This window comes from Pristiophorus japonicus, chromosome 8 (genome assembly GCF_044704955.1).
Source record: "Pristiophorus japonicus isolate sPriJap1 chromosome 8, sPriJap1.hap1, whole genome shotgun sequence".
NCBI lineage: Eukaryota > Metazoa > Chordata > Chondrichthyes > Pristiophoridae > Pristiophorus > Pristiophorus japonicus.
In genome coordinates this window covers 186516565-186543371 of record NC_091984.1, presented here as the reverse complement: position 1 = coordinate 186543371, position 26807 = coordinate 186516565, and the positions used below count along the sequence as shown (strand labels likewise).

The window sequence follows — 26807 nt, the reverse complement described above, 5'->3', positions numbered from 1 at the left end:
GAGTAGCAGAACAATTGGACTGGTCCAGTCATTGAATTCCACTGGCGCGATGATGCCTTCACGTTGCAGCCTGTCCAGCTCAATTTCCACTTTTTCGCATCATGTACGGTATCGCCCGAGCCTTGTGGTGGATGGGTCGTGTACTGGAAACCAAATGGATCTGCACTTTTGCCCCCGAGAAGCTTCCAATACCTGGCTCAAATAACGAAGGAAATTTGCTTAGAACCTGGGTCCATGTGGTGTCGTCGACGAATGAAAGTGCTCGGATGTCGTCCCAGTTCCAGCAGATTTTCCCCAGCCAGCTTCTGCCAAACAACGTGGGGCCACCCCCTGGCACAATCCACAGCAGGAGTTTGTGTACTGCTCCACCATAGGAGACTTTGACTTCAGCACTGCCAATTACAGGGATTAGTTCCTTGGTGTAAGTCTTAGTTTGGTGTGAATGGGGCTGAGCTTGGGTCTGTGTGCTTTCTTCCCCCACAGCCTGTCGAAGTCCGTTTTACTCATTATGGACTGGCTTGCCCCCGCCCCCCCCAAGTCCAGCTCCATAGACACTGGAATACCATTCAGTTCAACTTACAACATTATTGGTGGGCATTTCGTCGTGAACGTGTGTACCCCGTACACCTCTGCCTCCTCCGTACGAGTCTCCAATTCCGTCTGATCCACTGTGAACCAATCCTCCTCTGCAACTTGGTGGTTTGCAGGGTTTGCAGCTCACCTGCACATTCATTGGAGGTGTCCCATTGTTCTGCAGCCATTGCACGCATAGTGCTTAAAGCGGCATTGATGGGGCCGATGATCACCCCCTCAGCGCCAACAGGGTGTGAACTGCCTTGCATTAACAGGTGATGGCAGGCTCTAGGTCAATTGAGGTCGGGCCACAGCGACATGTACGTTCTGACCTGTACATTTCTGCTCAAAATCGACGTTACTTTATGCACAGTACTAGCCGAAACGTCTTTGTTCTTCAAAATCTGCTTGGTGTTGTGGCTGGTGGATATAAATGCCTGGGCTATTGTTATGGCTTTACTCAGATTCGGAATTTCTACAGTCAACAGTTTGCGAAGGTGAGAATGGATACAGAAGGATTGTAAATGTGGCAGAGGGATGGAAATAGGGAATCATGGGAAAATAGCTAAAGAAATGTCAAGATGCAGACAACTGCAGAATCGACAGAAAAAAAAGGGGTTACCAAGAGTTGAGGTTGAGGTTAAACACGGGTCATGAGAAAGACGCAAGGCGGCACAAAGAAAGAAAGCAATCCTAGATAGGAGGGGAAAAGTAATAGCTTTTACTGATAAGGAGGAAGGGAAACTAATTGGGTTCTTTACTGATAAGGGAAGACAGTGTAGCGAAGCTATAACTAACCTGACCCTGACACCAGCCCTAATTGGGAGACTTTCTTGCCTGCCATTGGACGTACTCGGGGGGGGGGGGGGGGGGGCGGGAGGCAGAAAGGGATTGTATCGACCAAGTGCTAATCAAATGTGTTCTGTTTTGAAAATGTATAACTGTTGGTGTTTCGCGCTGAAAAGGGGCTTGTCCAGAGGAAGGTAAACAGGCTCTGATTGAGAGTGTCCCTTTGCCTTGACAAGTCCCGGCCGGAGAATCTTCAATAAAGGTCCTTTACAGAAAAGGCAAGGTGTTCGCGTCAGTGTATTCGCTGAAACAGATTGAGGGAAAAAGAATCCGTATTAACATTTGGTGTCAGAAGTGGGATCTCAACGGACGGCTGCCGAAAGCTTTTGAATTAAGAGCCGAACTAGCCTCAGACGAGACAGGAGGAAAGTGACCACTGGAGTGAGTACTTTTTAAATACCACTTCGGTTTGCTCCAGTCCCAAAAGTCTGAAGAAAGTTTTGCCACTCGCTGGTTCTCAGGTAGCGTCTGAACGAGATCCAGGTCAATCTGGCGAATACCTTTTAACTTAGGAAATAAGTGTCCAAGTCAGGTACGACGTCGACTTTGTATATCACTTAGTCCGTCTAGGCGCTGATTGGACTTAAATAGACTATCGCGCGGCGACACGAATAGGAACACCGCGGGGTGACGCGGAGGGAAAAGGAAATCGTGGGGCGACGCGAGAAATAGACTATCGCGGGGCGACGCGAATAGGAACACCGTGGGGCGATGCGGAACAAAAGGGAAATTGTGTAAAACTAAATCGCGGGGCGACACGAGGAATTGTGTAAGGATAAAATATTTCTTTACCGCGGGGCGATGCGGGAATGGGCAATCATGGATCCAAAAATAGAGCCGGCCAAAGAAAAAAAAATTAATTGATAAGCTTTGTTGAATGAAGAGAGACTTTTGTGAATGTCTGTTTTTGAATGAGAGTACTTGTGTGATTTTTTGACTGCGGAATGAATTTTTATGTTTTCATGTTTTAAAAGCCTGTTTGGAAGAGTGGAGCAGCTGTTTCTTTATTTTAGCTCCACCCACTTCTTCAAACAGAGTGAAAGTTTTTTCAACCCTTTGTAGTGTTGTCCTGTATGTGGGAAGTTTTAAGACATTTTAAGTTAGGAACGCAGGTGTGGATTTATTCGGATGATAAGTTACGGAGCTAGGAAATGCACAAAGGATTGATTACATTGGGTTGAAAGACATAAATTTAGTCTCGGAATGAGATAAAGAATGCCTTTTAAAAAAAGCTTCTAGCTCAAAAAAAAAGTTTTAAACAAAGATTGAAATTACAAAATTTGAATTGGGATTTTGTGATATTAAGAGAAGGCACAGCAAAATACTGAGATGGATTCAAAAAAAAATTATTAAATTAAATCTGATTTCTTAAAGAAAAAAGGAGATATAAAACTAAAAGGTTTGAAAAAAGATGTAACGTACTAAATAAGTGCTAAAAAAATGTGTTTGTGATGGAAAAAGACATAACTTACTAAATACTAGTTGATGTTTGCTGTGAAAAAGATATTGGTTTAATTAGGAAAAGGAAAAAAAAATTGGAAGAGGTAAAAGACACTCTACAATGATAATGATTTTAAATTATGAGAAAGTTTCACTGCAGTTTGAAAGATTTCCAAAATGGACGTTGTTTATCAAGAAAAGTCCCGAACAGTCTAAACAAGCAGGAGGGTTTTGAAAATAACGAGGAGAAAAGATCTAAGCTATGCGAACTCAGCACAGAAAGAACTGTGAATTAGAGAATCTTACTAAATTTTAAAATTCTTACAGAAAATGGAACTGGCACGGATGTTTAGATTTTGTGCTGGGAGAAAAAAAACCCACAAGATTTGCCCAGTGAACGGGACCGTAAAATAAAACGAAATGTTAGAATGTACACAGCGTGTGTGAAAATTGGATTTCAGTAAACAAAATAGCTATTAAAAATGTGTGGTCTCGTTTTAAATCAATCAAAAAAATCTTTGGCAATTAGAAGTTAAGCAAACATTGGAGTTTAGTCTAAAATGCCGTCTTCCCTGATGAGAAGACTTTTATTATGACGGCTTTACTAATGATTTCTGCTGTTTTAACGGATTCCTAATTTCTAAGCAAGTTTTGCAGGCACAAAGACTTAAAAAAAAAGAATTTTTCGGATGATTACGTGAAGTCACGTAATGACATCAGGCTTTCTTACAAACCTGTAAAGGAGTTAACCCTTTCCATTGATAGCTGTTTTATACTGGACATTATTAATTTGGATTTCTTAATAGAATAAAAAAGACTCACCTAACAGAGGAAATGGTGCGATAGTCAGAATAAAAATAAAAACAGAAACATAGAAACATAGAAACATAGAAAATAGGTGCAGGATTGGCCATTCGGCCCTTCTAGCCTGCACCGCCATTCAATGAGTTCATGGCTGAACATTCAACTTCAGTACCCCATTCCTGCTTTCTCGCCATACCCCTTGATCCCCCTAGTAGTAAGGACCTCATCTAACTCCTTTTTGAATATATTTAGTGAATTGGCCTCAACAACTTTCTGTGGTAGAGAATTCCACAGGTTCACCACTCTCTGGGTGAAGAAGTTCCTCCGCATCTCGGTCCTAAATGGCTTACCCCTTATCCTTAGACTGTGACCTCTGGTTCTGGACTTCCCCAACATTGGGAACATTCTTCCTGCATCTAACCTGTCTAACCCCGTCAGAATTTTAAATGTTTCTATGAGGTCCCCTCTCATTCTTCTGAACTCCAGTGAATACAAGCCCAGTTGATCCAGTCTTTCTTGATAGGTCAGTCCCGCCATCCCGGGAATCAGTCTGGTGAACCTTCGCTGCACTCCCTCAATAGCAAGAATGTCCTTCCTCAGGTTAGGAGACCAAAACTGTACACAATACTCCAGGTGTGGCCTCACCAAGGCCCTGTACAACTGTAGCAACACCTCCCTGCCCCTGTACTCAAATCCCCTCACTATGAAGGCCAACATGCCATTTGTTTTCTTAACCGCTTGCTGCACCTGCATGCCAACCTTCAATGACTGATGTACCATGACACCCAGGTCTCTTTGCACCTCCCCTTTTCCTAATCTGTCACCATTCAGATAATAGTCTGTCTCTCTGTTTTTACCACCAAAGTGGATAACCTCACATTTATCCACATTATACTTCATCTGCCATGCATTTGCCCACTCACCTAACCTATCCAAGTCGCTCTGCAGCCTCACAGCATCCTCCTCGCAGCTCACACTGCCACCCAACTTAGTGTCATCCGCAAATTTGGAGATACTACATTTAATCCCCTCATCTAAATCATTAATGTACAGTGTAAACAGCTGGGGCCCCAGCACAGAACCTTGCGGTACCCCACTAGTCACTGCCTGCCATTCTGAAAAGTACCCATTTACTCCTACTCTTTGCTTCCTGTCTGACAACCAGTTCTCAACCCATGTCAGTACACTACCCCCAATCTCATGTGCTCTAACTTTGCACATCAATCTCTTGTGTGGGACCTTGTCGAACGCCTTCTGAAAGTCCAAATATACCACATCAACTGGTTCTCCCTTGTCCACTCTACTGGAAACATCCTCAAAAAATTCCAGAAGATTTGTCAAGCATGATTTCCCTTTCACAAATCCATGCTGACTTGGACCTATCATGTCACCTCTTTCCAAATGCACTGCTATGACATCCTTAATAATTGATTCCATCATTTTACCCACTACCGATGTCAGGCTGACCGGTCTATAATTCCCTGTTTTCTCTCTCCCTCCTTTTTTAAAAAGTGGGGTTACATTGGCTACCCTCCACTCTATAGGAACTGATCCAGAGTCAATGGAATGTTGGAAAATGACTGTCAACGCATCCACTATTTCCAAGGCCACCTCCTTAAGTACTCTGGGATGCAGTCCATCAGACCCTGGGGATTTATCGGCCTTCAATCCCATCAATTTCCCCAACACAATTTCCCGACTAATAAGGATTTCCCTCAGTTCCTCCTCCTTACTAGACCCCCCGACCCTTTTTGTTGTTCGTGTCCTCCTTCGTGAATACCGAACCAAAGTACTTGTTCAATTGGTCCGCCATTTCTTTGTTCCCCGTTATGACTTCCCCTGATTCTGACTGCAGGGGACCTACGTTTGTCTTTACTAACCTTTTTCTCTTTACATATCTATAGAAGGTTTTGCAATCCGTCTTAATGTTCCCTGCAAGCTTCTTCTCATACTCCATTTTCCCTGCCCTAATCAAACCCTTTGTCCTCCTCTGCTGAGTTCTAAATTTCTCCCAGTCCCCAGGTTCGCTGCTATTTCTGGCCAATTTGTATGCCACTTCCTTGGCTTTAATACTATCCCTGATTTCCCTTGATAGCCACGGTTGAGCCACCTTCCCTTTTTTATTTTTATGCCAGACAGAAATGTACAATTGTTGTAGTTCATCCATGCGGTCTCTAAATGTCTGCCATTGCCCATCCACAGTCAACCCCTTCAGTATCATTCGCCAATCCATCCCAGCCAATTCACGCCTCATACCTTCAAAGTTAGCCTTCTTTAAGTTCTGGACCATGGTCTCTGAATTAACTGCTTCATTCTCCATCCCAATGCAGAATTCCACCATATTATGGTCACTCTTCCCCAAGGGGCCTCGCACAACGAGATTGCTAATTAATCCTCTCTCATTACATAACACCCAGTCTAAGATGGCCTCCCCCCTAGTTGGTTCCTCGACATATTGGTCTAAAAAACCATCCCTTATGCACTCCAGGAAATCCTCCTCCACCGTATTGCTTCCAGTTTGGTTAGCCCAATCTATGTGCATATTAAAGTCACCCATTATAACTGCTGCACCTTTATTGCACGCACCCCTAATTTCATGTTTGATGCCCTCCCCAACATCACTACTACTATGTAATAATAGCCTATGTAATAATACTCGCCTGATACAAATAAAAGAAAGATACTCAAACAAAAAAAATTCAAGAGTTAAAAGCTAAGATAAATAAGCTGGAAGAGATTTTTTTTTAAAACGGGGCCAGACGGATAGTGCAGTGCGCAGCCATAGCACCATCACCTATGGCAATAGAGCCAATGTATCCCACGGTGGGTAAGTGTAGTCTACAAACCCAACCGAACCTTACCTCCGATTTCACAGAGTGACCGCAACATGCATGGATAAAAGATGAGTAGACCAGAACCTAACGCCTGGTGACGACCAGGCTACCTGTTTAAAATTTGCAGATAAAACACTCACCGAGATGGGACCACAGCGGCTACTTCGACTCTGGAGACTCAGGATACTGGGGACCTTGAGACCCACGCAGGCACTGGATAATACAGATGGACTACGAGAGATATAGCACACGCAGGAAAGACACAACTACATGAACTAGCTTTGTTTAATTTGACTGCCGAAATATGCAACCCAGCAGCCAAGGACTGGAGCAATGACAGAACTTATTTTAACACATGGCTATGTATAGTGTATTAAGTAAGGTTGTAATGCAGCAGGCTGCCGATGCCATGGGCGCCAGTATATTCCGAGGACAGGAGCAAGTTCATAGGACCAAAAGGGGAAGGGCGCAGAAATCCAACTGGATGGAATTTCAGTTCTAGAAGCTCATGCCTGGGCGGACGAATAAAAGAATCTAAAGAAAGGATATAATTTGGGTGCGTCAGCGACTACTTATCCTAAACCTAATGGATATCATTTTTCCTAGCTTCTGTGGGAATGAAACTATAAGTCTATACCAGAACCTGGCACAACGGATCCTCGAAGGCCCGGAACTCACTAGCCTGAGATTTAATGTCAGAAATGGAACAGGGCAAGGTCGAAAAAAAAGGGGAATACTGGAAACACTCGGCACGGGTTATGCGGCAGGGGTTATGACGATGAATTCCATAGGCCTGTAGGCAATATACGACCGGGTTAACAACTTAATGGCGTAGTCTTGAGTGGTTTAGTGGGGAGGGACTTGGATAACCAAGCCCTACAAGCGTGGTTGGGAGATGGCGCGGAAGGGGAACTGTTACAAGTGGCCCATACATTGCCGAAATGCCAAGACAATAAAATTGATCCACGCAATGGGGAAAGATATAAGTAAACGATTACAGGCTGAGATAGTTTGCTCCGGGTATGGGGCCTGGATATTAAGTGAGGTACAACATAATTTGGAGCAACTCCAGAATGGAGACATACCAGATTGGATTCCAAACAGCATACTTAACAATTGGACTCTAGATAAAAAAATGAATAACATGCGAGGTACGAAGGAATAGTCACGCATAGGTGCCGAAATTCAGATGTATTACTGGGCAGGTGAATATGATCGGATTTGTGTTGTCCATACCACAGTATGATGTAACAAAGGGAGACCCCTTATATCAGATCGATAATATTGGTGAAGTGAGAAACCAAACTCGGTTACGTTACCATCAGCCTGCCAGACGGGTGATTAAAATTAACAATAGTACCAAAGGCATTGATATAACTGACTGCTATAAAATTAACCTAGTGCTTTTATGTTGAGGTACGCCACGAATGACGAATGATGATTGCAGATTCCACCAAACAAACGGATGCATGCTGAGTATCACTCCTCTCAAACACGATTCCGAAACAATCGCTGCTCCACAAGGGAATGGAGCACAGGAGCAGCCAACCCGACGATTAAGACCAGGGGAGGAGTCACCCCCTGTGTCATCACCAACCCTAACTTGTGTTTCAGGCCCATGAGAAAAATAGATGTAAATGGATACCACATATATCCCGAAACAACGGAAATCATCTACGGAACAATCACGGATACCCTCCGAGAAGGGTATGAAGAGGCGGTATGGGAACCGCAAGGAAACAGGAACAATTACGTTTGGTGCAAGGAATCCAGAATCAAAGACGACAGTATGTCCGGCTGATGGAAGAAATAGACAACTTACAGAGAGACACTAACGCAATGCTGGCTGATCAGCCCTGGTACTCAAAGCTGTGGGCATTATATTCAAATTCACCCATGGATAAGAATAATATCACATGTACTTGTAATAATACAGGGTCTGGTTCTGATGGTCATGATGGGATTAACATGTGCACGAATTAAACAGGCCAAACGATAAGTCAGGGCACGCACTATGATTAAGGCCATAAGGGATGAAAATTTAAGCAGTCCTACAGGAAGGACTTACCTTATATAACTCTGTGGGAAGGTTTCAGGAGGTCCCGAAGCTTGGGAGATGGCCACCCGGGTGAACGAACCTATCTGGAACTTGCCTACAGGGAGATAGTTATTGGGAAATATGGCCAGCTTGGCGTATAGCCAAGGGCCAAAAGGGGGGAAATGTAAGAGAAGAATTTGGCATTAAGGGCACCAGTGGGACAAGGGTTAAAGTGCTGGTTCCTGCACTGGCCCATAAAGAGGTAAAAGGCCTCTCTTCGGCCTTGTACCAAGGCTCCAGAAGTTATCAATTCATTAATATTCCGACAGGATACGATGTGAGAACCTAAACGGACATTGATAAGACCTTGCGAAGAGGCTCGAGGCGGACTCACAGACAACAAGGAGGATCAAGAAAGAGAGTGCGAACGGCTGAATGCGATACTCCTGGAATAGTCACCAGGGTTATCATGGAATGATAAAAGGGGGGAATGAGAATGGATACAGAAGGATTGTAAATGTGGCAGAGGGATGGAAATAGGGAATCATGGGAAAATAGCTAAAGAAATGTCAAGATGCAGACAACTGCAGAATCGACAGAAAAAAAAGGGGTTACCAAGAGTTGAAGTTGAGGTTAGACACGGGTCATGAGAAAGACGCAAGGCGGCACAAAGAAAGAAAGCAATCCTAGCTAGGAGGAGAAAAGTAATAGCTTTTACTGATAAGGAGGAAGGGAAACTAATTGGGTTCTTTACTGATAAGGGAAGACAGTGTAGCGAAGCTATAACTAACCTGACCCTGACACCAGCCCTAATTGGGAGACTTTCTTGCCTGCCATTGGACGTACTCGGGGGGTGGGGGGGGGGGGGAGGCAGAAAGGGATTGGATCGACCAAGTGCTAATCAAATGTGTTCTGTTTTGAAAATGTATAACTGTTGTTGTTTCACGCTGAAAAGGGGCTTGTCCAGAGGAAGGTAAACAGACTCTGATTGAGAGTGTCCCTTTGTCTTGACAAGTCCCGGCCGGAGAATCTTCAATAAAGGTCATTTACAGAAAAGGCAAGATGTTCACGTCAGTGGATTCACTGAAACAGATTGAGGGAAAAAGAATCCGTATTAACATTGGATTGTCTCATGTCCGATGCCCAGTACAAAAAAGTCTGAGCATTTGTTCTAGGAATCCCTCAAACTCACAATGTCCAGCAAGGCGCCTTAGTTCGGCGATGTAGCTCGCCACTTCCTGGCCCTCCGATCGTTGACACGTGTAGAACCGACATCTCACCATCAAAACACTTTCCTTAGGATTTAGGTGCTCCCGGACCAGCGTACACAGTTGGTTTAGCCGGGGCCGGGAGATTCTTCATGAGGCCATAGGTTGTTGCCCCACAGACAGTTAGGAGGATCACCCTTCTTTTGGTCGCTTTCTCGTCCCCTTCCAGCTCGTTGGCTACGAAGTATTGGTCGAGTCTCTCCACGAAGGCCTCCCAATCGTCCCCCTCTGAGAACTTCTCCAGGATGCCGACTTGTTCTTTGCATTTTTGCGCGGTTGTTCATTACCTCATCGCCAATTGTTATGCTCATAATAAATGGTCAGACCAAGTACTGTGTGTAATGAGCAAGTGTGACCTTAGCTCCTTTATTGTAGTTTCAGAGTGCAGGTACCTCGTGGGTGCCCTGCTTATATACTGTGCTCCCAAGGGATGCTGGGATCCCTTGGGACTCCAACAGGTAGGTCCTCTGGTGGACAGGTGTGATGCAGGTTGAAAGGGATTAAATACATAACACTGACCACATACAATCTTTAAAAAATTGGCTGTAAAGAAGACATCCAAGTTATACCTGAAATACTTGATATGGAGTCCAAAAAATAGGAAAAAATTCCCATTGATCTCAATGTTATGATTTTTAAATATGTAACTTTTAAAAGAAATACTCCTTTGTATCAACTGCTATTTGCCAATACCTTCAAAGCCTCTACTTCAGGAACAAGACAATAAGGATCATTACACTTCACATTAATCCCTTTTTTGGTTAGCCGGTTATTTGATGCATGGAAATTCATCACCATACTTGGGAAGCACGGATTACACATTCACATTCCACTTATCCAAGTCCAGAGACATTAGGCATTATTGCAAAGAGCCACCCCGAGTTTGGTGTGAGTACCACTGGAGATTAACTGGCTAAAAGCGGTTATCTAACCATAACAGAGCATTACTAAACTGCCTGAAACTTGGTTAGCTAGGATCACCTTACCAGTAGGGGCATGTGTCCCAAGTGACAGGTCTACCTTGCCAAGTCCCATTAATTATCCTGGCTGGTCAGTTATCAACAACATGTCCTGGAGCACTACAATCTTACTGAGCTAAGGTAGTAACTTGCTGAGTGTGCTACAAAGTGTTGACTCACTTCTAATCTCACACTGCCATCTTCATTTCACCTCTCAAAGTTGGAATATTTAATAATTGGTCCATACACAGCTATAAGCATGGAATTGAACATTCACTAGACTGACAACCGATTACTAGACATATTATCAAGTTTATATGAAATGGTAGAACGGGACTATTAAAGATTATGTATTTTACCTTATAAATAGTGTTGAGGCATCTCTGCAAACTGTCGACCTTGGCTTCCATGATGTACTGCATACGAATACTGACTGTCAGAATGAAAATGAAAACATTTTTAAATTAATGATGACTGGGGAGTAAAAATGAAAATTGTGCTGTAGCACTCAATGTAGGGTAGAATTGCGACAGGAGTCCATAAATGATTAAACACATTCTAGCTGAGAACTACTTTTTCTCCAGAAGTTGTACTTTAAGAATCGACTCAGGCTGGGTTTCCAGATCATGCCCTCCTTTTGGACAAAACAATCTGAAATAATAGGTAATTCTCTGCTGTGTGCACGATAGACAAGATAATACCACAGGTAACGATAGAGAGATGGCAGATATATTAAATAAGTATTTTGCTTCAGTATTTACCAGAGATAGAACAGGTGGACGTAACATTGGATGATGAGATTAGTAATGAGATAAGTACATGTAAAATAAAAAGAGGGGATATATTAAATAAACTAATCAAACTCAAAGAGGATAAAACCCCTGGTGCTTCTGCACATTTTAAAAGAATCTGGGGAAGAAATAGAGTTATTACTACACATATTTAATCATTAGAAAAAAGGTGTAGTACCAGAGGACTGGTAGATAGCTAACATAATACCTATATTTGTACTAACTGAAATGCAGCCATTTCTCTGATTGGCTCTCCAGACCTATCGCTGATTGGACCCCTTGGAGGATATGCCACACCCCATAGTTCCTCTGGAATGTGTAACTGGAACAGCCCAGCCTAAGTTCTGAGCGACTTTCCAACTAGCAATGCGATCCATTTAGATATAAGAAGCCACAGAGGCCAAATCTCCCCAAAAGCCACCAAGTTCCAGCCGAAGTCCATTACCCCAGCATAAGTGCATCCCTCCCCTAGCTGAAGTCCATTACCCAGTGTAAGTACAACTCTCCGCCAGCTGAAGACTCTTACCCAAGCGCAAGATCTTACCCCCCGCCCCCACCCCGCCCCCTCATAGATGGGGCATTGTGTGCGGATTGTTAACATGTTTATTGGGTAGGAAGTGAATAGTGACAATGTCGTGACTTCTGGATTTCATCCACCCCAATGATGTCCCTTGTAACACACGCACCGAGCTTGCACGCACTAGGGGGTAGGAAGAACGTGATACATCTTCTCTGAGTTCCTGCTCTCCCCTCCGATCCCCACCCCATCTGTGTCTCACTCTTCCCTCCTCCCCGCCCCCCCACCACCCAGGCTCTCTCTCTCTACCCCACCAAGCTCTCGCTCTCTCTGCCCCCCCACCCCCAAGCTCACTCTCTCATCCACCCCCAAGCTCTCCCTCTCCTCCCCACCCAAGTTCTCCCTGCCAAGCTCTCTATCTCCGCTTTTCGCTCTCCCCGCCGCCCGCTCTCTCTCTCTCTCTGCTTCTCGCTCTCCCCGCCGCCCACGCTCTCTCTTTCCGCTGCCCGCTCTTGCTCCCCCCGCTGTCCACCCTTGCTCCCCCTGCCACCCGCTCTCCGCTCTCGCTCCCCCCACTGCCCGCTCTCGCTGTCGCTGCCCCACCGCCCGCTCTCGCTCTCCACTCTCGCTACCCCGCCGCCCACTTGCGCTCCCCCTCCGCCACCCGCTCTCGCTCCCCCCCCCCCCCCCCGTCACCTACCCGCGCGCGCTCGCCCCCCGCTCTCGCTCCCCCCCGCCGCTCACACTCTTCATTTAAACTGCCGCTTGATCCTAGCCGATGGATCGGAGGCAGTGGAGGCAACGTGTGGAGCCGGTTCCAGCCAGTTTCGGATCAGGGTCCAGGGGTGGGGGGGCCGAGTCGGTGATATTTGTCCTAATTCTTGTTTCTGCACGTGCATCAGGAGACGCATGCGCAGAAGGGAGACTTAGTAGAAATAGCTACTCCGATATTAAGAAGGGGATAGAACATGTCCAGGCAATTATACATCAGTCAGCTTAACATCAGTGGTAGGAAAAAGAAGAGAATCTCTACTAAAGGAGAAAATAGAAGGACATCTAGAAACCAAAAATATAACAATAGTCGGCATGGATTTCAAAAGAAAAGTCTTGCTTGACCAACCTCAATGAATTTTTTGATGGGGCAACAGAGAAATTAGTAAATGGTAATACAGTAGGTGTAATTTATCTAGATTTTCAAAAGGCCTTCGATAAGGTACCCCATAATAGACTGATGAACAAGATCAGAGAATGCGGAGTCAGGGGACAAGTAGCAGAATAGATAGCTAGCTGGCTTCAAGACAGAAAGCAGAGAGTAGGGGTAAAGGGTAGCTGTTCACAGTGGCAGAAGGTGGGTAGTGGTGTTCCACAAGGATCAATGCTGGGACCACTGATGTTCTCAATTTTATATTAACAATTTAAACTTTGGAATCAAAAACATAATTTCTAAATTTGCAGATGACGCCAGATTTGTGTGTGGGCGGGGGGGGGGGGCATTAGTCAATACTGAGCAGGACTATAACAAATTACAGGAGAACATTAATAAACTTGCAGAATGGGCATATAATTGTCAAATGAAGTTCAACACATAAATGTGAGGTATTACATTTTGGTCGGAAGAATATGGAAGTCACTTATTACTTGGAGGGTACGAGTCTAGGTGGGGTAGAAGAACAAAGGGATCTCGGAGTACAAATACACGAATCACTAAATGTTGCGACACAGATTAGCAAGTCTATAAAAAAACAAACCAAGCACTAGGGTTTATTTCTAGAGCTTTAGAATTGAAAGTAGGGAAGTTATGCTGAACTTGTATCGCACCTTGATTAGACCACACTTGGAGTAGTGCGTACAGTTCTGGTCGCCATATTATAAAAAGGATATAGAAACATAGAAAATAGGTGCAGGAGTAGACCATTTGGCCCTTCGAGCCTGCACCACCATTCAATAAGATCATGGCTGATCATTCCCTCAGTACCCCTTTCCTGCTTTCTCTCCATACCCCTTGATCCCTTTAGCTTTAAGGGCCATATCTAACTACCTCTTGAATATATCCAATGAACTGGCATCAGCAACTCTCTGCGGCAGGGAATTCCACAGGTTAACAACTCTCTGAGTGAAGAAGTTTCTCCTCATCTCAGTCCTAAATGGCCTACCCCTTATCCTAAGACTGTGTCCCCTAGTTCTGGACTTTCCCAATATTGGGAACATTCTTCCCGCATCTAACCTGTGCAGTCCCGTCAGAATCTTATATGTGTCTATGAGATCCCCTCTCATCCTTCTAAACTCCAATGTATAAAGGCCCAGTCTCTCCTCATATGTCAGTCCAGCCATCTCTGGAATCAGTACGGTGAACCTTTGCTGCACTCCCTCAATAGCAAGAATGTCCGTCCTCAGATTAGGAGACCAAAACTGAACACAATATTCCAGATGAGGTCTCACCAAGGCCCTGTACAACTTCAGTAAGACCTCCCTGCTCCTATACTCAAATCCCCTAGCTATGAAGGCCAACATACCATTTGCCTTCTTCACCGCCTGCTGTACCTGCATGCCAACTTTCAATGACTGATGAACTATGACACCCAGGTCTCGTTGCACCTCCCCTTTTCCTAATCTGCCACCATTCAGATAATATTCTGCCTTTGTGTTTTTGCCCCAAAAGTGGATAACTTCACATTTATCCACATTATACTGCATCTGCCATGCTTTTGCCCACTCACCTAATCTGTCCAAGTCACCCTGCAGCCTCTTAGCGTCCTCCTCATGGCTCACACCACCACCCAGTTTAGTGTCATCTGCAAACTTGGAGATATTACACTCAATTCCTTCATCTAAATCATTAATGTATATTGTAAAGACCTGGGGTCCCAGCACTGAGCCCTGCGGCATTCCACTAGTCACTGCCTGCCATTTTGAAAAGGACCCGTTTATCCCGACTCTCTGCTTCCTGTCTGCCAACCAGTTCTCTATCCACGTCAGTACATTACCCTCAATACCATGTGCTTTGATTTTGCACACCAATCTCTTGTGCGGGACCTTGTCAAAAGCCTTTTGAAAGTTCAAATACACCACATCCACTGGTTCTCTCTTGTACACTCTGCTAGTTACATCCTCAAAAAATTCCAGAAGATTCGTCAAGCATGATTTCCCTTTCATAAATCCATGCTGACTTGGACCGATCCTGTCACTGCTTTCCAAATGCGCTGCTATTTCATCCTTAATAATTGATTCCAACATTTTCCCCACTACTGATGTCAGGCTAACTGGTCTATACTTACCCGTTTTCTCTCTCCCTCCTTTTTAAAAAAGTGTTACATTAGCTACCCTCCAGTCCATGGAAACTGATCCAGAGTCGATAGACTGTTGGAAAATGATCACCAATGCATCCACTATTTCTAGGGCCACTGGAGAGGGTGCAAAGGAGATTTACAAGGATGATTCCTGATATGTATATCCTCGCATTTCTGGTAAGGATGAACGGGCTGGGTCTCTTTTCTCTTAAAAAAAGACTGAGGGGTGACCTAATGGAGGTCTTTAAAATTATGAAAGATTGGATAGAGAGAGAATATTTCCACTTGTGGGGAAGAGCATAACTAGAGGCCATCAATATAAGATAGTCACCAAGAAATCCAATAGGGAATTCAGAAGAAACTTCTTTTCCCAAAGAGTGGTGAGAATGTGGAACTCGCTACCACAGGAAGTGGTTGAAGTGAATAGTATAGATGCATTTAAGGGTAGGCTAGACAAGCATATGAGGGAGAAGGGAATAGTCCATCAGCATAGGCCGTCCCTCCTTATCGAGGAAGATTTGCTTCCACTCTTAAAGTGAGTTCTTTGGTGGCTGAACAGTCCAATACGAGAGCCAGACCCTGTCACAGGTGGGACAGATAGTCGTTCAGGGAAGGGGTAGGTGGAACTGGTTTGCCGCACGCTCTTTCCGCTGCCTGCGCTTGATTTCTGCATGCTGTCGACGATGAGACTCGAGCTGCTCAGTGCCCTCCCGGATGCACTTCCTCCACTTAGGGCGGTCTTTAGCCAGGGACTCCCAGGTGTCAGTGGGGATGTCACACTTTATCAAGGAGGCTTTGAAGGTGTCCTTGTAATGTTTCCGCTTCCCACCTTTGGCTAGGTTGCCGTGAAGGAGTTCAGAGTAGAGCACTTGCTTTGGGAGTCTCGTGTCTGGCATGCGAATTATGTGGCCTGCCCAGCGGAGCTGATCAAGTGTGGTCAGTGCTTCAATGCTTTGGATGATGCTGATAGATTTAGATGAGGAAAGATGGGAGGAGGCTCGAGTGGAGCATAAACGCCAGCACGGACTGGCTAAGCCGTATATCCCATGTAATCCTATGATGTATAACATTTAATACAGATTTATTCCTGTGTGGGGGGTGGTAATTGGCACTGATTTATTTCTGTGTGTGTGTGTAGGGAGCCGGGGTGGGGCGGGCAGGGGAGTGGGGGTGATTGTTCTCTAATCGCTGGAAATCTTGCTGTTAACCACTTTTTCCTCCAGAATCTTTTGTACACATTTGTGCCTTATTGCAAACTGTAATGTATCTTTTATAGAAACAAGTTGATAAACAAACTACAGTATACAGAGGCTGCAAGTTATGGAAGTTGAATTTTTTGCTCCATACATTTAAACATTCCCTGTACCATTACTGGTTTGATTATGTCCTTCCTGGTTATATACTTAAGCAAAACCTGTAGATTACCAATGTAATGGATAGTACCTAATGATCCCAAAACAATCTGACAGCAACATTACTGAAATGTTAGAGATTATGGGAACGACATGGATTATAAACTCGTTTAAACCTATGCGAATGGCTTGTTTTTCATAGAATGGAACATGCAGAAAGAAGCCAGTTACATTGAACATAAAGTAGGGAAAGATAAGAAGGGTAGTGACCTACTTAGAACTCCGACACGGCAAGCGAGTCCCAGGTGGGCAGGGGAAATGCTTCAAGGACACCCTCAAAGCCTCCTTGATAAAGTGCAACATCCCCACCAACTCCTGGGAATCCCTCGCCCAAGACCGCTCAAAGTGGAGGAGAAGCATCTAGGAAGGCGCCGAACATAAGAACATAAGAACTAGGAACATGAGTAGGCCATAAGGCCCCTCGAGCCTGCTCCGCCACTCAATAAGATCATGGCTGATCTGATCATGGACTCAGCTCTACTTCCCTGCCAGCTCCCCATAACCCCTTATCCCCTTATCGTTTAAGAAACTGTCTATTTCTGTCTTAAATTTATTCAATGTCCCAACTTCCACAGCTCTCTGAGGCAGCGAATTCCACAGATTCACAATCCTCTGAGAGAAGAAATTTCTCCTCATCTCAGTTCTAAATGGGCGGCCCATTATTCTAAGATCATGCCCTCTAGTTCTAGTCTCCCCCATCAGTGGAAACATTCTCTCTGCATCCACCTTGTCAAGCCCCCTCATAATCTTATACGTTTCGATAAGATCACCTCTCATTCTTCTGAATTCCAATGAGTAGAGGCCCAACCTACTCAACCTTTCCACATAAGTCAACCCCCTCATCCTCGGGATCAACCTAGTGAACCTTCTCGGACTGCCTCCACAGTAAGTATATCCTTTCATAAATATGGAAACCAAAACTGCACGCAGTATTCCAGGTGTAGCCTCACCAATACCCTGTACACATGTAACAAGACTTCCCTGCTTTTATACTCCATCCCCTTTGCAATAAAGGCCAAGATTCCATTGGCCTTCCTGATCACTTGCTGTACCTCCATACTATCCTTTTGTGTTTCATGCACAAATACCCCCAGGTCCTGCTGTACTGCAGCACTTTGCAATCTTTCTCCATTTAAATAATAACTTGCGCTTTGATTTTTTTCTGCCAAAGTGCATGACCTTACATTTGGAACATTATACTCCATCTGCCAAATTCTTGCCCACTCACTATGCCTGCCTATGTCCTCCTGCAGTTTCTTTATGTCCTCCTTACACATTGCCCTTCCTCCCATCTTTGTATCGTCAGCAACTTGGCTATGTTACACTCAGTCCCCTCTTCCAAGTCGTTAATATAGATTGTAAATAGTTGGGGTCCCAGCACTGATCCCTGCGGCATCCCCACTCATTACTGATTGCCAACCAGAGAATGAACCATTTACCCCGATTCTCTGTTTTCTGTTTGTCAGCCAATCTTCTATCCATGCTAATATATTACCCCCAACCTTATGAACTTTTATCTTATGCAGTAATCTTTTGTGTGGCATCTTGTCAAATGCCTTCTGGAAGTCCAAATACACCACATCCACTGGTTCCCCTTTATCCACCCTGTGTGTTACACCCTCAAAGAATTCCAGAAAATTTGTCAAACATGACTTCGCCTTCATAAATCCATGCTGACTTTGCCTGACCAAATTTTGCTTTTCCAAATGTCCTGTTACTGTTTCTTTAATAATGGACTCCAACAGTTTCCCAACCACAGAAGTTAGACTAACTGGTCTATAGTTTCCTGCTTTCTGTCTGCCTCCATATTTGAATAGGGGCGTTACATTTGCAGTTTTCCAATCTGCTGGGGCCTCTCCAGAATCCAGCGAATTTTGGTAAATTACAACCAATGCATCCACAATCCCTGCCGCTACTTCTCTTAAGATCCTAGGATGCAAGCCATCAGGTCCAGGAGATTTATCTCCCTTTAGTCTCATTATCTTACTGAGTACCACCTTCTTAGTGATTGTGATTGTGTTAAGTTCCTCCCCCCCCCCATAGCCCCTTGACTATCCATTGTTGGAATATTGTTAGTGTCCTCTACCGTAAAGACTGATACAAAATACTTGTTTAGAGTTTCTGACATCTCCATGTTCCCCATTACTAATTCCCCGGTCTCGTCCTCTAAGGGACCCACATTTACTTTAGCCACTCTTTTTCTTGTTATATATCTATAGAAACTCTTACTATCTGTTTTTAATTTTTGTGCTAGTTTACTTTCAGTCTATCTTCCCTTTCTTAATCATTTATTACGTCATTCTTTGCTGGCTTTTAAAAGCTTCCCAATCTTCTGTCCTCTCACTAGTTTTGGCCATTTTGTATGCCCTTGTTTTTAAATCGGTTAATGTCCTTTATTTCTTTAATTAGCCACGGATGGCTTTCTTTTCTCTTGCACCCTTTCCTCCTTACTGGAATATATTTTTCTTAAGAGTTCAGAAATATCTCTTTAAATGTATACCACTGTTCGTCAACCGTCCCACACTTTAATCTGTTTTCCCAGTCCACTTTAGCCAACTCTGCTCTCATACCTTCATAGTCTCCTTTATTTAAGCTTAGTACGCTGGTTAGAGATCCAACTTTCTCATCCTCCATCTGAATTTGAAACTCAATCACGCTATGATCACTCATTCCAAGGGGATCCTTTACTCGGAGATTGTTTATTAATCCTGTCTCATTACACAGGACCAGATCTAGGATAGCCTGCCCCCTGGTTGGTTCCGTACATACTGCTCAAGGAACACCTTGAGTCTCTTCGCTGGGAGCACGCAGAAGCCAAGCGCAAACAGCGGAAGGAGCGCACGACAACCCAGGCACCCCACCCACCCATCCCTCTAACCACCATCTCCCCCACCTGTGACAGAGACTGTAAGTCCCGCATTGGACTCATCTCTCAGCTGAGAACTCATATTAGTTTCAAAGCAACTCATCCTCGACTCCGAGGGACAGCCTAAGAAGAGAAAAGGAGATAAACTAGGGAATTAGAGGCCTATTAGTCTAACGTCTGTTGTGGGGGAAGTTACTAGAATCTGTTAATAGGGACAGAGTCACTGAGCACTTCGAGAAATTTTAACTGATTAGAGTGAGAGTTTCAGACCACGGAGCACATCACATCACTTGCCCATTACGAACTGGTGTGGGAGGCACCTAATCTCTCCACTCGGCATCTCACGAGGCCATCGCATGGATAGCCAAACTAAACATCCCATTATAAGCTTTCATTATATGAAAGTAGTAGCAGAGAGAGGCATCAGGGATTTGTTACTGGTAAGTTATGTGTAACAAATCTAGTTGAATTTTTTTGAGGAGGTAGATAAGAGAGTGTCTATGGATGTAATTTATATGGATTTCCAGCACGCATTCAACAAGGTTCCATATAAGAGGTTGTCAAACATGAGAGCACGTGGAATTGGAGGCAACCTATTGACATGGGTAGGGAAATGGTTAGCAGATAGGAATCAGAGATTAGGGATAATGGGTATGTACTCAAATTGGCAGGTTGTGACTACTGGTGTCCCCCAGGGATCTGTACTGGGGCCGCAGCTTGTCACTATATTTATAAATGAAAACATGAAGTTAGGCAGCACAGTAAATAGTGTAGATGGGAGCAGAAAGTTGCAAAGGGACATTGATAGATTAAGTGAGTGGACAAAACTGTGGCAAGTGGCGTTCAATGTGGCGACATGCGAGGTCATCCACTTTGGACCCAAGAAAGGTTGATCAGAGTATTTTCTAAATGGTGAGAAGCGAGGAACCCCTGGAAGAGCAAAGAGATGTAGGAGTCCAAGTACAGACATCACTAAAAGCTAGTAGACAGGTACAAAAATAATTTAAAAGACTAATGGAATGTTGCCTCTGAAGGGTGGTGGAAGTTATGTTACAGTTATTACAAAGCTCAGGTTCGACCCCATTTAGAGTGTTCAGTTTAGGTAGAATTTATTGGCCTTGGAGGGGGTGCAACACAGATTCACCAAAAAAATACCGGGGCTAAAAGTGTTAAATTATGAGACCAGGTTTCATAAACTCGGCTTGCATTCCCTTGAGCATAGAAGATGAAGGGGTGATTTAATTGAAGTGGTTAAGATGATTAAAGGAATTAATAGGACAGATAGAGAGACACTTATTTCCTCTGGTGGAATCCAGAACAAGAGGGCATATTGTGTTCCTAACACAGATGAGGCTGCACACAGGGAGGTTAAAGTAACAGTGACCTCAGTCTTTAATAAGACAGTCCAGAGTGAGTAACAGGCCTTAGGGGCCGGCTTACATACAGTGCTCCCAAGGGATGCTGGGATCCCTTGGGACTTCAGGGGATGCACTCCCTGGTGGCGGAACATGGGAGTGCATGCTTTACAGATACACAACAACCATAAAATTAGAGTCAGGTCTTTCAGGAGTGATGCCAGCTGTGAAATGGTTCTAAGGTGAGGTGCTATAAGCAACAGTTCCTTGCCAGTAATTTCTGTGAGGGTTCTCCCGATCTCCCACTGCACCTTTGATCAGCGGAAACCCCGAACAAACAGCATACACAGCTGTTCATGCTGTTTCTCCAAGGTTTACCCCTGATCTTTCACCGAAGTTGCAGGTTCTCGATCGGGGAAGATCCCTTTTACCATCCTGTTTTTGAGAGATTATATAGTTGCCCATCACTAGCTTTGTATTGAAGGCCACAGACCCAAGCAGGGTCTTCAAGGGTTACACCATGGATTTAAAAAATATATATTTCCTGGAATGTGGGCATTGCTCAAATTCCTCTGGGGAGTGGAAGGCCAGAACAAGGAGCCATAAAATTAGAGTTCGGCCACTCAGGGGTAACGTCAGGAAGCACTTTTTACCCAAAGGGAAGTGGAAATCTGGAACTCTCCCAAAAAGTTGTTGAGGCTAGGTCAATTGAAGATTTCAAAACTGAGATTGATGGGGTTTTGTGAGACAAGGGTATTAAGGGTTATGAAACCAAGGTGGGTAGATGGAGTTAAGATATAGATCAGTCATGATCTAATTGAATGGCAGAACAGGCCCGAGGGCCTAAATGGCCTACTACTGTTCCATTGCTCCAAAAATGTGGGAATCAGCAGCCTGGAAAGATGAGAACATGATATAGCACATTGAAGTTGGCAGTAGTTTATAGAACATTCTGCCCATTAGTTTATAAAAATGAAAGGAGTGTTATGTGTGTTCTGCTTGCAAAGGCTCTCATAATTGCATTGGCTTTCCATAATCCAAACATTAATAGCCTAATTGCTATCAACAAGTAGCAACAGGCATGTTGCCTCATGCCTTACTGTGTCTCATGCTTTTAAACTTGTCAGAATCAACATGGGAGCAGATACATTGTTTGTGTAGATTCTCCCCTGTTGCAACATCACGAAGATCCATTTCATTCCTGTCAGAAACAAGTGTGGTATTATTTTACAACAATCACCAACTAATCTCCCTCATTTTGATGTATAATGAAAGAGAATTCATATTTCCCTACAAAATCTAAATCAAGTATATTCTTTTCAACATTCAATATGTTTGAAATGCATCTTTTAAAGTGTAGTGCAAAGCATTCAAAATAGTCACCAATAATAGCTTGGCTTCAACAGGTTCAATGTTGCAATAGGAGCCCTCAGGCTGATCAACTGTTAAGAGGAAAGGAAGTACTTCCATTTAAATAGAGACTTTTGCGACCTCAAGACCACCTAAATCGCTTTATAGCCAATGAAGTACCTTTGAAATGTAGCCACTGTTGTAAAACATGGCAGCCAATTTACGCACAGCAAGGTCCCACAGACAGCAATAAGATTTAAAATAATTGGCAAATAGCCAGGGGGGGGGAGATGAGTAGATTTTTTTTTACGCAGGAAGTGGTTATGATCTGGAATGCACTGCCAGAAAGGGTGGCAGAAGCAGATTCAGTAGTAACTTTCAAAAGGAAACTACCCTGTGAAACACCTGCAGCGATGTCCTGAAGCTGAGATGATTGGCCTCCAACAACCACAACCATCTTTCTTTGTGCTAGGTATGACACCAGCCAGTTGAGAGATTTCCCCTTGATTCCCATTGACTTCAATTTTACTGGAGTTCCTTGATGCCTCACTCGGTCAAATGCTGCGTTGATGTCAAGGATAGTCACTCTTACTTCACCTCTGGAATTCAACTCTTTTGTCCATGTTTGGACCAAGGCTGTAATGAAGTCTGGAGCCGAGTGATCCTGATGGAACCGAAACTGAGCATCCGTTGTTGGTGAGTAAGTTCCACTTGATAGCACTATCACCTTCCATCACATTGCTGATGATTGAGATTTGCTGATGGGGCGGTAATTGGCTTGATTTGTCCTGCTTTTTGTGGACAGGGTATACCTGGCCAATTGTCTACTTTTGTCAGGAAGATGCCAGTGTTGTAGCTGTATTGGATCAGCTTGGCTAGGGGCACAGCTAATTCTGGAGCACAAATCTTCAGCACTGCAGCCGGGATGTTGTTGGGGCCCATAGCTTTTGCTGTATCCTGGATCAACTTAAAAAGGAAAAATTTGCAGGGCTGTGGGGAAAAAGCAGAGGAGTGGGACTAACTGGTGCCGGCACAAGCACGATAGGCTGAATTGCCTCCTTCTGTGCTGTATGATTCTATGAAATGACCAAGTAATCTGCTTTTATGCCATGGGATCTTTTACGTCTACCTGAGAGGGCAGATGGGGCTTTGGGTTAACATCTCATCTGAAACAGTGCACCTCCGACAGTGCAGCAGCTCCCTCAGTACTGCACTTACGTGCTCAGATCTCTGGAGTGAGACTTGAACCCGCGACTTTCTGATTCAAAGACGAGAGTGCTACCACAGAGCCATGGCTAACACCGAGCCTTGGTTACTCCACTTTGCGCTGTAAATCAATACTTCGTCCCCTATTACAGCCTAGAATATGGTGGGGTATTGTTATCACAAGAACAAGCGAGACTGATCCCGACTGTGACCTGATACACTTGTGTGTGCACACCATATCGATATGAACAATGCTCCAAGGATACTAAATCAATGTATCTTTAAAAAAAATACACAATATATCCATTACATTAAAATGTATTCAGTGCATTACACTCCCTTTTTCGCTACCACATACGACTGCAAATGATATATATTATTCTTACCATGCCTGTCAAGTGGAGATCTGCCGCCTTCTATCAATCACTACCTTGGAGTAAATACATTACATCCATTTTGTAAATGAGGAGTCAGCAGCAAACTGTAGGTTAATTAAAACAAGTCACAACCAGCAGTCCAGTAATTTGGATTCCTCCTCAGAAGAGAGTCTCAAAACAGAATTGACATAATCAACTCTGTGCAACAAAGTACATAAAGTGTTCCCACAGCACTCACGCATTCAAAGCATCTTTCGTAGATCTGAGCTAAAGGGAAGTTAAGTTCAGTGCACTTTGCCCTGAAATAAAGGATTTCTGGGTTTGAACTTCCTGTTTCCCTAGATCATGTGATTACTGGTTGGACTGCTTTCTGCTGTCTGCACAGATGTGAGATTCTTTTGCCAATTCAAATTAACCCAGGGAAAAATTAGACTCGGCTGTCTTTTGGAAAATGATTTATACTGTACATCCTTCACAACTTTAGTTCAAGCCTTTTAACTCCTTTCTACACTATATAAAGGCTCCAGCTGTTAAAGGGGCAGTGTTACAGTTCCCTTTGGCTACACCTATTATGCCACCTAATGTACACAAAATAAAGCATGTATATAGATTGTAAGCTGTAGTGAGTGATTTTATTCAGTTCTTGCCAGTCTATTGTTTGCCAAAAATGGCTCAGTGCAGAAGCTGACAGGCAGTGCACTCCTTGTTATTAATAGCCACACTGAAGGATTAAGGATCGTGAAATGTTAACAAGATTTTTTCTAAACAAATCAACAATTGATTGTCAAGAAATAGTATCATATAGAAAATAACACATACCTGGGAAAAATTACTCTCCAGTAATCACAAGATAGCCAGATAAAATCACAATCTACAATGTGGAAGCTCAAGCATATTATAACTCTGAGATGAGTTTACTGTGTAGAATCACTTCACAGATACATTTCTTTATAATATACAATCGAGTGACCGTACATTCTCGTTTTACGGGAACAGTCCCCAGGTGAGGTACTGTGTCCGTGGGCAAACAATGTCCTCAGAAGAGTCCCTGGCTTACAAACTTCGCCCCTGATTACCCTAGCTGCCATTTTATTTGAATAAGCTCCATTCGTCCTAATTTCAGCTCGCGTAAATCCGCACCCACACTCAGAGATTCAGAGATGGACCAATCAACAGTGCCCAGTATTGATTGACAGATTCTCTGCCTTTTGCCAGTGAAAAGGTGGATCACCATTTGTTGTCTGCTGAATTGCTTTGACTGCACTGGCTTCACTTTGAACCAGAGTGGGGGTTGAGTGCTGGTCAATGGGACGGCTGTGTTTGCACGAGAAGTGTGATGGCGGTGTTGTCTCTGTGAACCGGAGCCCAGGGACAGATAATACATCTCATTGGCTGGTGATGTGAAAATGCAAATCTGATTGGTCAACGCAGGTTCGCCCTAGGGCCACACCTCACTGGGCAGGCTTTCCCATTTCTCGCAAGGGGCAGCGGAGGTTAAATATAAAGCACGACAAAAATAATGGGGAAATTGGCGAAGCGATGCTGCAAACCCGCTACCCCTCAAAGGACTGAAGCACAAACACCGGCCATCGAATAAAAGTCTTGGCCTAGATTCTGGGAACCCTGTGGCTGGAACCGAGTGGACGAGTCCACAGATCGAGAGTCTGAGGATGGTGACTACCAGGAGGCTGTAATTTGGCTCCTTCCTGGACCGGGTCATGATGTCGAGTCTCAGGCAGCTTCTGGTGAAGAGTCAGTTGGGCTGAGTGAGCCTTAAGGGCTGAGAGGGACTGACCAGCTCTTCGCCAGAAGCCGTCTGAGACTTGACATCAGTTAACATGATGCCATCAGGAGCATCTTCAGAGGTCATTCTAGGGAGCGGATCAGGGGGTTCAGGAAGAAACAAATACTGAGTCAGCCAATCAGCGCGGGGAATAGATGGCAGGTCAGCCAGTCAATTTTGGAAAGGTGGGTCAGTCGGTCAGCACTGGAAATAGACAGCGGGTCAGCCAGTTTCCGGGAAAGAACAGCATGGTACCGCATTTGTAGTGGGGCCTTTCCCAGAACTCAATAATGATCCCAGGGAGTTCCTGTGTGGGGAGTGGGGAATCCGTTCTTTACATTGAAATACAGAGAAGTTACAACATGGAAATAGGCCATTCAGCCCAACCAGTCCTTGCCAGCATTTACCCTTCACTGAGCAAACACAGAGCTTCCCACTTCCCAGATCTCAAGGTTGTTCACAGAAGCATAATCAAAAAAATGGACACTAAGCCAAAGAAGGTGATATTGGGAGGAGTGATGAAAAGTTTGGTCAAAGAGGAATTTCAAGGAGAGCTGTAAAGGAGAGGGAGGGAAATAAATGACTTGGGCAGCGATGTGAAGAAAAGGATTTTCTGAATAGGCCGTATAGACAGTGGGTACGAAAAATTAACGTTCCTGAAGAGTGTTATTGTATTATTTATAAACAGTCAATAGTGGGCTTCCATAGTGTGATGTAACATTCATGGTAATTATATGCACATTTGTTTTGCATTTGTAGTGTATATGTGAACTGTTAAAATAGAGACTGCTAAAACATGTTGCCTCACTACGCTGCACAACCTACACGTTCCGTCCTGGCTACTTTCCCGTGCTCCCACCCTGGGTGCTCCTGGATTCGTATAAAAAAATATGGTCACCCTAATATATCAGTGGATCTCACATTGTGCTGCTGACAATCAGTCAGGTAATGTGTTTTCTTGTAACAATCATAGAATTACATGGACATTACAGCACAGAAACAAGCCATTCGGCCCAGCTGCTCACTGCTGATGTTTATGCCCCACATGAGTTTCATTCCACCCTACTTCATCTCATTCTATCTGCATATCCTGCTATT

General features: G+C 44.2%; 1 protein-coding gene across 3 annotated transcripts in view; it reads right to left on the bottom strand.

The window, feature by feature from the left end:
- The window catches only part of LOC139268879 (synergin gamma-like), a 46584-nt gene extending 22403 nt beyond the window's left edge, over window positions 1-24181 (bottom strand). For 2 of the 3 annotated variants that reach the window (XM_070887676.1, XM_070887678.1), the window contains exons 1-2: window positions 23936-24181; window positions 11125-11198 (exon numbers count right to left, since the gene is read on the bottom strand). In XM_070887676.1, the coding sequence (XP_070743777.1) occupies window positions 11125-11198; window positions 23936-23938 (77 nt within the window). In that variant the 5' untranslated portion in view covers window positions 23939-24181. Of the gene's footprint in view, window positions 1-11124; window positions 11199-22093; window positions 22163-23935 lie in introns of those variants that run through there. The other variant, XM_070887677.1, reaches the window with a different exon arrangement.
- Window positions 24182-26807: the final 2626 nt, after the last annotated feature.